The 13,817-nt window shown below is 51.9% G+C and overlaps 1 protein-coding gene across 1 annotated transcript; it reads left to right on the top strand.

Annotated features, from left to right (window-relative positions):
- The first annotated feature begins 3,182 nt into the window (after nt 1–3,182).
- Nucleotides 3,183–13,718, top strand: SCNN1B (sodium channel epithelial 1 beta subunit). Its single transcript, XM_030459780.1, is given in 15 exon segments — nt 3,183–3,231; nt 4,826–5,044; nt 6,639–6,956; nt 7,143–7,542; nt 7,861–8,054; nt 8,604–8,707; nt 8,897–9,060; nt 9,509–9,616; nt 11,248–11,365; nt 11,700–11,775; nt 11,959–12,016; nt 12,293–12,354; nt 12,907–12,982; nt 13,201–13,474; nt 13,477–13,718. Coding segments are annotated over 13 exon segments (2,034 nt in total). The 5' UTR covers nt 3,183–3,231; nt 4,826–5,044; nt 6,639–6,645; the 3' UTR covers nt 13,566–13,718.
- Nucleotides 13,719–13,817: the final 99 nt, after the last annotated feature.

The following is a 13,817-nucleotide window of genomic DNA, read 5'->3' as shown; positions in this document are numbered from 1 at the left end:
CGTGCATGGTGGCGGTACCGGCAGCCCTGCGGTACCCATGTCCCGGTGGTACCGGCGGTCCTGGCACGGACCCAGCTCCTCTCCCAGCCCCACAGCCCTGACCATGCCGTGCCGGGCACGCTGGAGCCGGCCTGGGGGCGGGGGGGGCACTTCCTTCCCCTCTTCTGCTGCTTGTAAAACAAAACCAGCCTCAGTTTTACTGCCTGATCTTTGTAACGCAAACAGAGGTCAGGTAAAAAGGTTTTATACACAGTGGTTACCGGTGTAGGTTGGCTGGTGAGATGGTCCTTGTCATTTCACTGTGATTTTACTGGTCACAACTGAATTGCTCTGTACTGGTTGGTGACGGTGTCTCTGAACATGCACCCAATGAAACAAGCAATTAAAGTGCAGGACGAGCCTGTTTGCACCCTGCATGGCAGAGGGTGATGGGGCAGGAGCAGCCACCCTGCTGCCAGAGCTGCAGCACTGCACCACCAGCAAGAGGAATGGGGATGGGGACTGGGGTGAAGGACAGAGATGGGGACCAGTGACAGGGACCAGTGATGAGGACTGGTGATGGGGATGGGCATGCTCCTCCTGGGCAGGATGCTGCCTGCACACCCCAGAGCTGCCCTCCTGGAAGCCAGGCTGCAGAGGTGAGTAATGCTTAGCACATACATCTCCCAGCTCTGGATAAATGGTGATTAATTTGGAGGTGTGGGCACCGGCAGTGCGTGTGTCAGCCATAGGCAGGGCTGGCCACACTGTCCCAGCACCCGGCTGGAGAAGGGACACCCACGGAGGCCAGGCAGGGAATGCAGGACAGCAAACCACAATACTGTCCCCATTTTGGGAGGTTCAAGAGCTTTTCCAAATCTACATGAAATCCCTGAATACCAGGGAGTGACCTTGGCTCTGAGAACTGCCACCACAGCAGTGCCAGGCCCGAACCTCACACCAGGACCAAACCTCCCACTGTGCCAGTGGGCACCATCCAGCCAAAAGCAAGGTAGATCCACACAGAACCATCCTTGAACAAGTCATATGTTTTTTCTTCAGTGACCTGGACTCAGTCCTGCCAACTGGGCTGTAATTTTGGGGTGATTTCCTCCCTACAGAGATATCAGTAGGTCCCCATGTTGGGCTCTAGCACAAACACCTCCACTGTCTTTACAAACAGGCCTAAAAATGTACCCAGGAACTTTTTCAGCCTTCTTTGTGTCCACTCCAGTCACCATTACAGCATTCTCCCTTTATCAGATTAATTTAGGACTGGCTGGTATTTTCAAACCATGACAGATGAGAGGGTTGGTGCTGTTTTGGGGGCCGATTTGCCCTGTGTATCTGGTTTCTCAGCTGTATTTAGCTGCTGTCAGCAGTGCATCACACCAGCACAATGCCCCAGCTCCCAGAACAATGCCTGGGGACCAGAAGAGCTTTCCATGGTGTTTTTTCAGCTGTATTTTTAGCAGGAGGTTTTTGCTTATGAAATAAACTTTCTCGTGAAGGAAGCAAAGGAGACAACACAAAGTCAAGACAAATTCAAGGTCATTTGGCTTCACAGCTGATGTTTCAAACCACTGAACAAATGTAGCCTGCTCTATTTTCAGCCTTCGAGCTGCCAGTGCCACTAACAGATATTGTTCTCTGGGGAAACAAGCAGTGATAGAGGGGCAATTATTTTGACAGGAAGGAGGTTAGGAACTGGGTAAGTCCTGGTACTCCCTGCTGAACCTGTTGGCTCCAGCTTCACTTGGAAGCAGTGTTTAAACACAATCCCACATTCCACTTCTGACACGATGGCAGGAGGTACACTCGTGCAATTTAAAAATAAAAATCCCTTTTATTCCCAAACAACAAAACACGGGGACATTTGGGAAGGTCTGACCAAGTCCTGATTGAACAAGAACCTGTGATTGCTTCTCCTAGCAAGAGGCAGTCGTTACCTTTTACAATGCTGTGCAGTGATTTATGGTTCCGAGGAGGTTTCTACGAGTTTACTGTTCTGTTGTGAGGATTTAACGTCTCCCACAGTCACTCAAGAAGTTCAGGGTTTTACTTCCAAGCAGTGTTTGTGCAGCAGTGTTGGGATCCCATCCCACAGCACCAGTGTGCTGGCCCCAGCCTTGGAAAATGTGAGAAATAAATGAGGGGAGGCCTGTGTCTCTCCTGCCCTTTTCCCCCCGAGGAATAATTATGATAACAACTGGAATCAGTGTGCAGGACACATCAGGTTGAGATCAAGTCATAAAGAGCACAAGTGTGTGCTGAGCACGGTGACAATGGCAGCCAGCTGGGCTGGCAGTGTGTGGCCAGGGTACCAGGTCCTGGCCAAGCCACTCCCCTGCCACCAACAGGACCAAACAGACAAGTGGTTGTCACTTCATGGAAGCAGAGCTTGTAGCTCCCAGCAAGAGATTGTCACTGCCCAGCCTCAGCCCCAGGGTGCTGCCCAGAATGAGCTCTGCCCCTTCTATCATCAACAGTTTCTGCTGTCAGTGCTTGGAAAGTGAGTGGTGTACAAAACACTGCTTGGAAGTAAACACAGCTGCTCTGGGAGGGCTTCTTTAGGGAAAAAAAAAATTATAAGATCCTAGAGTTCTTAAAAAAACTATTGTAGTTCTTTAAAAAAAAACAAATCATAAGATCTTTTGAAAAAAAAGATTCTAAAACTGTTTTGAACTACTAGTGCATCTCAACTGCAGTCATTTAACAACATCACAGGCCTGTCCCGGGGGACAGCTGGCCCAAGGGAAGCTGCAGCAGAGGGAGGATGTCCCGATGCTTGGGACATTTCAGACCATGTTGAAACACACTGTGCATTGCTGCAGGGCCACAAGACCTGGTCCTGCACCTTCCAAGTGACCCAAGTGCTCCTTCCCCCACCCCTGACACTCGAATAGGATTTTTCCTTCATTTTTTGGGAAAAAACCCAAGGACAGGTGCCCATCTCTTAGCAGGGGGATGAAGGCAGAGCTCCTTCAGTATCTTGTGAAGTGCTCAGTGGGTTTGCAGGACCGCGGGGTAGGAGCAGCAGAAGCAGCTGCAATTCCTGGGAGAAAAGACAAGAAAGGTCTCAAGGCAGCCTGAAGGAGCCTAGGTCGAACTGGGAGCGACTCCAGGAGGGAGGGTTTGGGTGCTCCCTGCTGCAATGAGACGGGGCGGGATGGGGCGGGCCGGGGGCGGGGGAGGCGGCGGGGCCGCTCCCGCTCTCACCGGGCAGCGCGGCCGGAGCCGGGCGGGAGGCAGGTACGGGGGGACCGGGAGACGACGGGGGGAGCACAGGGAGGGCGAGCGGAGCCGGGGCTGTCCGGTCCCTCCGGCCCCAGGTGGCCACTGGGAGATACCCACGGGCGAGCGCCCGGCGGGGCCGGCGCGGTGGGGCTGGAAATGAAGCAAAAATGTCAGCGTTGGAGTGTTCCTGCTACTTCCCTCTGCTTCTTGCAGTGGAGGGTGTGGGCTTAAGGTATAATGTTGTTTATAGAGGGAGAAAAGTACGGAGGGTCCTTTGTTGACTTTTGTTTTGGGGAGTGTGGAATGAAACCCCATCATTCCTGCGCTGCTCCAGAGATGGAGTCATCTGTCCTTTGTGGTGGGCAAAGGGCCATCCAGCCCGGGCTGCAGAGGATGCTCCCTCTCCGGGACAGCAGCCTTACTGCAGAGGAATCTGGGAGCGGGGAGGGAGCTGCTGGGAGTTTTGCTCCTCTTGCGTTCCAAGATTCCCGTTGTTCGTTGCCCCAGCAGCAGAGTTAACCCTCAGCAATGTGGCCGTGAGGAGTAAGGCTCCTTCTCCTCCTAGGGACAGCACAGGGAACCCCCATGGTGTTAGGCAGCCGGGGGAGAGGGATGGAGCTCCAGGGATTGGTCTGGCACATGCTGCCTGAACCTCCAGGCTGCAAATACTCTCTGAGTGCTGCCGGAGAGATCAGAGACCTGGAGGCGCCTGCGTGGATCGGGGCGGCCGCGGGTGGCTGAGCCGGCGGCTGCGTGTGGTGCCCACTGTCCCTCCACACCCAACCTCGAGGTGAAGCATCTTCTGGCCCCTGGGTGACCCTGGGCTCAGGGAGGGCTTTCAGTGATCCCTGACACGTTACTGCCCTTCTTCCCCCCAGCTGCCAACCTGTAAACTGGTGATGGAAAAAAGCCCTTCCCTCCAGCTTGCAAAAATACCACTACATAGCATAAATGCCTTCTCCAGGGAAAAAAAATCTTTCCAGCAGGCTCTGGAGAAGGTGGCAGAGGAGCAGCTGGTGAGCAAAAGAAGGACTGGTGTGTGTCCCAGAAGAGAAAGTCCTGAGTAATTGCAGGTTCAGGCCCGGTAGCATTGGAGCGGTTTTGCAGCCGAGGTGCCACCCTGGAGCTTCCAGGAGTGTGCTGAGTTTTGCTTATATCTTTATGTCCTTTAAGTGCCAATTGCCTCAGGAAAACCCCAGCAGAGGTTGGACACAGTCAACACCCCCATTTCGTAAGGCAAGAGTCTGATCTCACCCATGAGGTGGAGGAGTTTCACCCAGATGATGCTGGGGTGATGCAGGGCTGGGCTGGCAGCTGCTGGGGGAGGCAAGGACACCTCCTGAGCACCACAAAGCACCACCTTAGGCAGGAGCAGGTGGCTTTTAGGACAGCTGTGGCCATCACAGGGACATGGGCACTGCCAGGAAAGGGGCACATGGCACCCTGTGTACCCACTGTGGGGGGCTGGTGGCTCTGGGGTCAGCTCTTGATGGTTATTTCAGAGACCAGGTTGCTGGCAGTGGGGAGGTGGTGAGGGGACAGAGCCCCCCACAGTGGGGACAGAGTCAGTTCTTGTCTGCACTTCTCATTTGTCGCTTCCCTACTCCAGGGACAACCCTGATGGGGGAGAGCAGGACCAGCTCCATGCTGGCATCAAACCTGGTACCAAATCCCAGTCCAAGAGCTCCACCATCCTAGAACTGAGTCTGTGCCTGGGGGCAAGGAGCCCCCCATAACAGGGCTTTCTGATCAGACAAGGCACCTCACACAGAACAGCTTTCTGCAGGGAGAAACAAACAGCCTGGCTGGAAACACCCTGGAAATAAAGGTAAGGAGAAAATACGGATCAAAGGGTCACAGTGATCCCCCCGAGTTCCTTAACAGTCCTGCCCAAAAGCCAGCAGGCACCTGGTGCCATGTGAGCTCCGTCTGTGAAATGTGTTGTGGGTCCAGGGAGGTCCAGGTCTCAGGACTCATGTTCCTTAAAAAAAAAAATGCTTCTACAAGAAAGCAGAGCCTGCCCTCAAATCCTGGAGGAAGCAGCTGGAGTTTCTTCTTTCCAAAGAAGAAACTCTCCTATCAGAACCTCATGGTGTTGGGCTGGGTCTAACAGCCCATGTAATAGGGTGTGCAGTGAACATCATCATCTCTCCTTGCATCAAAGAGTGAGACATGATAAAGTCTATTGGGTTTATTCACCCATCAGACGCTGTATATACTAGTAAGGAGATTTCACAGGTTTGGCCAGTAAGACAACGAATTGGTATTATCTTTTTTTTGTTTGGGACCAGTAAGGACACAGTTGGTCCCACTCCCTGAGGGGCCTGTGCACCCTTCAACTTCCTTTTATACCTTTGATATTCTATCTAGAAATAACTTCATATTAATCTAGTTTCTGCATTGCTGAGCATTGCTCATTATTGAACCATTGCTGCATTACTTCAGGACACTTTCCTCTAGGATGCTGAGTTATACGCAGCATTAATCTTTAATTCTGTTCTCCTACAGCTTAAATCTGAAAAATGTTCTAAGCAGCTGCCTCAGTTTTGTGTTGAAATCCTGCCTCAGGATATTAAGATTTAGTAACACAAATTCTCGCCTTAAAATAGCAGCACAAAATGTTCTATTTACTCATAATGTGAATGCTAAATATGCTGCGTCCCTCACATGATCAAGTGGGAGCACACTGATAGTATCTGAAAGACAAAGGAATCTGGTGGAAAACCCCACGGGTTGTCCTTGCTCTGATGGGCAGCAGCACTGGATGGTGTTCCAGGTCCCCACCTCCCATCCCTCCTCACTGCAGCCTGGGGCTCTGCAATGCTGCTTATTTTGAAGAAAATCTGCCTGAAGCCCTGCAGTGCCTGAACACCAGACACTGTCAGTCTGATCCCTGCCTGGAAGCACCTCGTGTGTGTACTGCTTGGTCCACCTAGTGTTGGCAAAGGTTCCAGCTCAGCCTGTCTGCACGCCCAGCACCTGCCTGGGCAGTTATTGCAGCATCAGCAGGGCTGGGGCCAGGGCTCAGCACAGCCAGCACAGCACAGCACAGCCAGGGCCCCGGGGCACAGCCGTGTCCAGCAGGTCTGGGGCACTTCACCTCCTGTGGCCAGCAGGGACGTGACAAAAATATTCACCACTTCTGGAAGTGCAAAACACAAACCTCCCCCTTGAGCCAGCTCAGGAAGCTGAGGGGATCGGGCTGGACGAGATGACCTCTAAAGGTCCCTTCCAACCCAAACTGTTCTCTGATTCTTCTGTTTTGCTGCCAAGGTGTGACCCAGCAGAACATCTGCTCTGAGTTGGTGGTTATAAAACCACAGTGGTGCCATCACAGAACTATCCCAGTGCTCCTTTGCTGACAACAGAAGCACCTTTAGGGCAGAGCAAACCCTCGACGATTCTTTTCCTCCCCCCTGCAGACACAGGATGAACCTGAGGAAGTACCTGATCCGGGCACTGCACCGCCTGCAGAAGGGCCCTGGCTACACCTACAAGGAGCTGCTGGTCTGGTACTGTGACAACACCAACACCCATGGCCCCAAGCGCATCATCAAAGAGGGCCCAAAGAAGAAATTAATCTGGTTCTTCCTAACGCTGCTCTTCGCATCTCTGGTCTTCTGGCAGTGGGGAATCCTCATCAACACCTACCTGTCCTACAACGTCACCTCCTCTCTCTCCATTGGCTTTAAGACCATGAAGTTCCCCGCAGTCACAGTCTGCAATGCCAATCCTTTCAAGTAAGTTTTTCTCTGCTTAATTTAACCCCAATTTACCCCTCAGTTCCATGGCTCCTGGAAGGTGCTGTGGGTCTGTGCCCATCTCAGACACCACGCTGGGAGCAGTGATGGAAATGATCCATGGAAATGAGCTGCTGCACATCCTGGTGCCTTGACAGCACCTGGTAACTTCTCCTTGTCCTGCAGGTACTCAGAGGTGAAACACTTGCTGAAGGAGCTGGACAGGCTCATCGAGGCAGCACTGGAGAGGATCCTGCAGCCCACGCCAGGGAACAGCAGTGAGAAGGTCTCCCCACCACTCAACCTGGAGCTCTGGCACCAGATACCCCTGGTCCTCATTGACGAACATGACAAAGACAACCCTGTCATCCTGGACATTTTTGAGAGCAACCAGACCTCTGCAATCAACCAAACCTTTGCTGACAACGCAACGGCTGATGGTAACCAAACCTCCATGGACAACCAAATGGATGGCAACCAAACAGCTGAGGGCAACTGGACTTCTGTGACCAATGAAACAGCTGCTCCAGCTGCCCCAGCCAACACCACATCAGAAGAAAAGAAGTACAAGCTGGCAGTGAAGCTGGTGAGTGGGTGCTGGGGGAGGGAGGTGGGTGCTAGGCAGCAATGCAGCCTGAAGATTGGCATCTCTTCCCCACCAGCTGCCCGTGGCCACTCTGCCTTGGGGCTCTGGTCCCCTGGGTACAGGGCACATGGAGCCCATGGGCAGTTTCCCAGATATTTCTAGACTCCTGGGAAGCAGGCTCTGTGCAGGCTCCTGCCACCATCCCCTCTTCCTTGAGGGTCCCCCCCCACGTTCCTGGGGAGCAGCAGGCAGGGCTGGCACTGGGAGAGGCCATTTGTCCCCCCATGGGCTGGGGTCACAACTTCTCTCTGTCTCCAGTGTAGCCACCAGGGCTCTGACAACTGCACCTACAGGAACTTCACCAGCGCAGCGCAGGCGGTGACCGAGTGGTACATCCTGCAGTCCACCAGCATCCTCTCCAAGGTCCCACTGCAGGAGAAGATCAGGATGGGATACCAGGCTGAGGATATGATACTGGCATGTCTCTATGGGGCTGAACCCTGCAACTACAAGTAGGTGGTGACCTGTTCAGTGCTGAGTGAGGGTACCCTGGCACAGCAGGGCAGCCCCAGCTGCAGCTCCCTCCTTTCACACAGGGCTCTGGGAAATGTGGTTCTGCCATCACTGATTCTCTTTAGCACCAAATTTCTGTTTCCAGTTTTGAGAACGGGAAGCAGCAGCCTGGCTGTAAGGAGTCCTGACCCTTCAGCAAAGGGGGCAACAAGAGTAATTATCAAAGAATGAGCTGTAACACCAGCCAGAGCTGTTGCCATAGCTCAGATCAAGTAATTATTTCTCTCATCTGCATGACAGACTATTCCTTTCCATGCTGACAAGTGTAATCCCCAGTGGCTGGGTCTCTGTACACACCAGTACCTCACTTTGCTGCTTTTTTCAACAGCAGATTGATTGAAATTAAATCAGCTAAAATTCCTATGCAGGCATTCAGCACAGCAAGCAATATAAAGTGAATCCTGGATGCAGCTGGCCCCACCAGATGCATTATTTTATAACCTGTTAGTTGTCCCTGAGAGTCAGTGTTCTGTGCTTGATTCTTCCAGAAATTTCACCCAAATCTATCACCCAGACCACGGTAACTGCTACATCTTTAACTGGGGCATGGACGAAGAGGCTCTGAACTCCTCCAACCCCGGAGCAGAGTTTGGTAAGAGAGAGCTCTGCTCAGGGAGCACACGAGGGACAGCCATTCCCCAGGGAATGGAGATGTCTGTGCACAGACACAAAAAAACAAACTGGGTTTTTTTTCCCCAAAAGCCTCACATTTGGATGCAATTCTTGATCTGAGTGGGGTTTTTTTGGTTTGTTTTTTGTTTTTTTTTTTTTGATGCCCCAGGGCTGAAGTTAATTCTGGACATCAGCCAGCAAGACTACATCCCTTACCTGTCATCAGCTGCCGGGGCCCGGCTGATGCTGCACCAGCAGAAGAGCTTCCCCTTCCTCAAGGATCAGGGCATCTACGCCATGGCTGGGACAGAAACCTCCATTGGGGTGCTGGTGGTATGTGTGGCATTCCTCTAGAGCAGATTGTCTGAGCAGAATGTTATCTGATGGGACTGCAACCAAGTTTGTTTAAAGTCTTGGCTGAACTGGCTCAAACCAAAAGAGTCAAGGTATATGCTGGTTGCGGCCCGAACAGTTTATGGAGACTTTTATGTAACTGTCCTGGCAAAGTGCTTTATTGAAACCAAAATATTGAGCTCAGGTCATTGTTCCCTCTTCCTTTAGCATGTCAGGGGGTGCCTTGATAAAACATGCTGCCCCCGAACATCCTCCCCAGCCTCGACCCACCCAGGGGAACAGGAAGCATCTCCTCCTGCTCTGACTCCTGACAGTCTTTGGGGTTTTATCAAAACCATCAGGGGATCCAGGAATCAAGTCTCTAGAATAATGGGCACCTGGGGAGAAGTGAGGATTGCTGAAGTTTGAAGTTTCTGTTGTCTTCTAGGATGAACTGGAGCGGATGGGCTACCCCTACAGTGACTGCACCATCAACGGCTCTGATGTCCCTGTGAAAAACCTCTACAGCCAATACAACACTTCCTATTCCATACAGGTAAAACACACTTTCAAATCAAACAAGCCTGATTAGGAATAATCAACACAACAGCCAAAATCTTTGACCAGTGTGAAGGATTACTGGAGCACCAGCAAGGCTAAAGCACAAAATCAAAACTTAAAACCTGGGAACCTTCTCCTCTGGTGACAAACCAGCACTGGGGACTGAGCACTCCATAGCACCAGATTTGGGAATGAATCCAGTGGAGATGTCTGTGTTGCAGGAACAAGACCTAATGATGCAGGCATTAAAACTTGCATCAGAAGCTAAGGAGCATGGCTCCGGGAGGGATTCCTCTCCTGAGGAAGCTGCTCTGACTCTTTCATCCTTTTCTCTTTAAGGGAATCCAGTAATTTTTCATCCTAAGAGCGCCTGCTTGTTTTGTGTAGGACATGAGGACAGTCCTTTGCTTTTGCTCCACACTCAAATTGGGATGAGAAAGTTGAGTGTAAACCTTCAATCTGTAGAAAAATACAGTGTAAGCATTAAGCACTGGTTAATTTGTAACAGGCTATAGCATACAGGAGAAGCATTTCTGGAGGGTGAGATCTGGCAATAAGGAAAACAACCAAACTGTTTGGGGGTTATTTACAAAAGCCTGAAGATACACCCAGAGAAGTGGGAGGGCTTTGGTCTGCAGGTGTTTTGATATTTCTGCCTTTATGTAATAATAACAATTGGACCACTCCACTGTACACTTTCAGGCACTCGTATAAGGTTTAAGCAAATACTTGAAATGATTGCACTATAACTTAAAAGTTGCTGAATGCTGACAGGGGTTCTGTGTCCACATAACTGACGTCACTTCAGAGACCTCTCAGCAAACCCAAGGCTTTTCCATCACCCCAACTGCAGTGAACTCTGCAGGCGTTTTGTGGCCCACAGAAACCCTCTGGTTGTTCTAGCTAGCTGGAGCTGTTAAATTTAATTATCTGTTCATATACTTCATTATTGCTCTGTGCACTGTTTCATCCAGAATCCCACTCCAGTCTGGGGTGATTAACTTCATGCCTCACCAAGCTAATGGCAGTGCTGCAGCCCAGCTCACTGCTGCTGGGGCTGCACTTCAGTCCTCCCCAGGAGAGCAACAGATGTACAATGAGATAATTCTGATTTCTAAAACCTGCTCTTTATGTTGAAGTATTTTTAGAGTCACGGCTTTAAAGTGGAAACCAGCCCCGTGTCAGGGTGTCCAAAAAGCCTGGAGACAACAGCAGTGTCTGGGGGGTAGTGGAACATAGTTACTCCTTTTTGGAAACTACTACTTAAGTAAAGCCCTGAACTGTTAGGGAATGAGCAGTTCCTGGTGCAGCTGGTAGCAGACACCAGGTCCCCTTCTGCTCCTGGGAGGGGATTCACCCCCGGGCAGCTCACAGCTGGGACGTGCCCTGCAATCTGCTGGAGCTGCAGTGAAAATGGATGCTGAGGAAAAGGGCACCTGCAGCCCTGCAGACACAGCTCCTTGCAGACTGGTGTCACACCACACCTAGACTTCCCTCTGCAGCCCCAAAATCAGCTAAAGAGAGAAAAAAATCCCCAGAGCCAGGTACTCGTGGGCAGCAGAGGCTCCATCAGGGAGGCAGAAGGGGCTCAGCCCCCTCTGAGCATCTCCTCCTCCCTCCCTTCAGGCCTGCCTGCGCTCCTGCTTCCAGAACCACATGATGGAGACCTGTGGATGTGGGCATTACATGTTCCCTCTGCCTGCAGGGATCAGCTACTGCAATAACGAAGCCAACCCAGGCTGGGGTGAGAACACAGACACTGCAAAAATGGCACGGGAGATTTCAGACACAAACTGCTGCCATGGGCCACACTGACTCTGCAGAAACTCTGCATAAAATTACTAATTTTAAAAAATTCTATTATTAAATTTCTCCTACTAGTATTTAAATTTAGTTTATTATTAAATTGTCTGACCCTCTGCCAAGCTTCTTACGGAAAAGCAGCTTGGAGGGGAAGACAGCAAACTTGTGCAGCAGGCTCAGACTGAAATAGTTATTTTTTTAGATGAAAGGGATATAATCCAGGAAGTGGGGTCCTTATCTAACAGATGCTTTGAATGTTTGTTTTCACCATACAGCCTATTGCTATTCATCACTGAGATCCAGCATAAAGCACAGACAGATTTGCATTGACTCTTGTAAGGAAACGTGCAAGTGAGTACCCACACCACTGTGGCTGGAGGGGTGGTGGGATTCTGCATTTCATCTCCCATCAGTTCTGACCTCTCAAAGTGGCAAAAAAATCCCATGGGGCTGCTGCTCTGCACCAGAACTGAAGTTCAGTTACTTCAGAGGAGGGGAAGCTTCAGTCCCCACGTTCTCCTTTCCTCTCTCCAGTGACACACAGTACAAGATGACCATCTCCATGGCAGACTGGCCATCAGAGGCTTCGGAGGTAACACTGATTCCTTGTTTTGAAATATTCCTTAATAATTACCTGCTCTTAGCCACATGAATCACTCAGCAGTTCCAGAGCTAATGTCCTGGTAGCAAGTGCCTCTTTGCTAAATTACACATATTCAGCATGCAAACAAAGACTGGTGCCAGAGCATGGGGCAGGAGGAGGGACACCCCCTTGGCAGCACCTCCTCCCCAGGTCCTGGGGGTTCCTGCCCAGCAGATGCCAGAGAAGATGCTTCTGCTCACTTTTGAATAAATGTTGCTTTCCTAGGATTGGATTTTCCATATTTTGTCTTATGAAAGGGACATGTCAACAAATGTGACTCTGGACAGGTAAGTGAAAGGAACAAGTACGTCACCTCTGTTGAACCTGTTCACATTAGATAAACATGAACATGGGCCAGAGCACACATGTGCTAACACAAGGGGACAGCAAGATTTGGTGCACCTTAGCCTGCAATAAAACAAATCCACACTGCACTTTGTGCGTCACCTCTGCTCTCCACGGTGATGAACTGGGTCACACAAATGTGGAGTTATGGTGGGAATCAGCTGCAGCACCACAGTTGCCACCTGCAGAAGGTTGGGAGCTCGGAGGCTGCAAGCCCCAGGGTCCAGCCCTGACCAGAACTTTCCTCCCTTCACACTCCATCTGCCAACAGCAGCAGCATCAAAACTGGGTAACTGTTAGGTACCCTTGGGGAACCTAAACCCTGGGGAAAGAGGAGGGTTTTTCCCCCAAGGAAGAAGAGCTAAAGAAGCAGGGAAAGGTTTTACAGGTGTTGGCTGACCTGAACATATTAAAGCCACTGTCAGGTGGGCAGGTGCTGGAGCAAAGGTGAGGGATGGCCACAGCTCTACACTGAGCTGCTGTCTCCCTTACAGGAACGGGATCATCAAGCTGAACATTTACTTCCAGGAGTACAACTACCGCACCATCTCAGAGTCAGCTGCCACCACGGTGAGTGCCCCCCTGCCCCCGGACACAGCCTGCACGTTCCCATCGAACAAATGCCAAAACAAATCCCCCTGAGCACCAGGCAGGGCTCAGCAATTCGGGACCCCCCAGCCCTGCCTGGAGATGCCCCTCACTTGAGCCCCGGGTGCAACACGGGGGGGTTCGGGGGGGTCTGACCGGGGTCTGCAGCCTCGGGGCTCACTCTGCTCCCCTCCCCACAGATTGTTTGGCTGCTGTCGAGCCTGGGGGGTCAATTTGGGTTCTGGATGGGGGGCTCGGTGCTGTGCCTCATCGAGTTTGGGGAAATCATCATCGATTCGCTGTGGATCACCGTGATCAACCTCATCAGCTGGTGCAAGGGGCTGAAGCAAAGGCGGGCGCAGGCGCGGTACCCAGACATCCCCCCCACGGTGTCGGAGCTGGTGGAGGCTCACACCAACCTGGGCTTCCAGCACGAGGACCTGGGGGCTCTCCCCAGGGAAGAGGGGCTGCCCCCGAGCCCGGAACCCCCCCACCCAACTACGACTCCCTGCGGTCCAGCCCCCCCCACGTCCTCGGTCCCGACAGCGACGCGGAACCCGAGTGAGCAGCGAGTGTCCCCTCCCCAGGGGGCAGGGCCTGGCACTGCTGAGGCATCCCTGCTCTCCATCCATCCCCGGAAAGAATGAACAGCCCTTCCCGTCCGTGCTGCCCCCCCATGAACGTCTTCACTGTGAAGGTGCTCTGCTTAATAAACCCTGTGATGAACAGAGTCAGTGCCAGGCTCGGGCTTTGGATACAGACCTCACACAAATCACCACTTTCATTTCACAAGGGGTTTGCTCACACCTGGGTGGGA

The sequence above is a fragment of the Calypte anna genome, chromosome 14 (genome assembly GCF_003957555.1).
Source record: "Calypte anna isolate BGI_N300 chromosome 14, bCalAnn1_v1.p, whole genome shotgun sequence".
Classification (NCBI taxonomy): Eukaryota; Metazoa; Chordata; class Aves; order Apodiformes; family Trochilidae; genus Calypte; species Calypte anna.
Note: the sequence above shows the minus strand (reverse complement) of the source record. Positions and strands in the feature narration are given on the sequence as shown.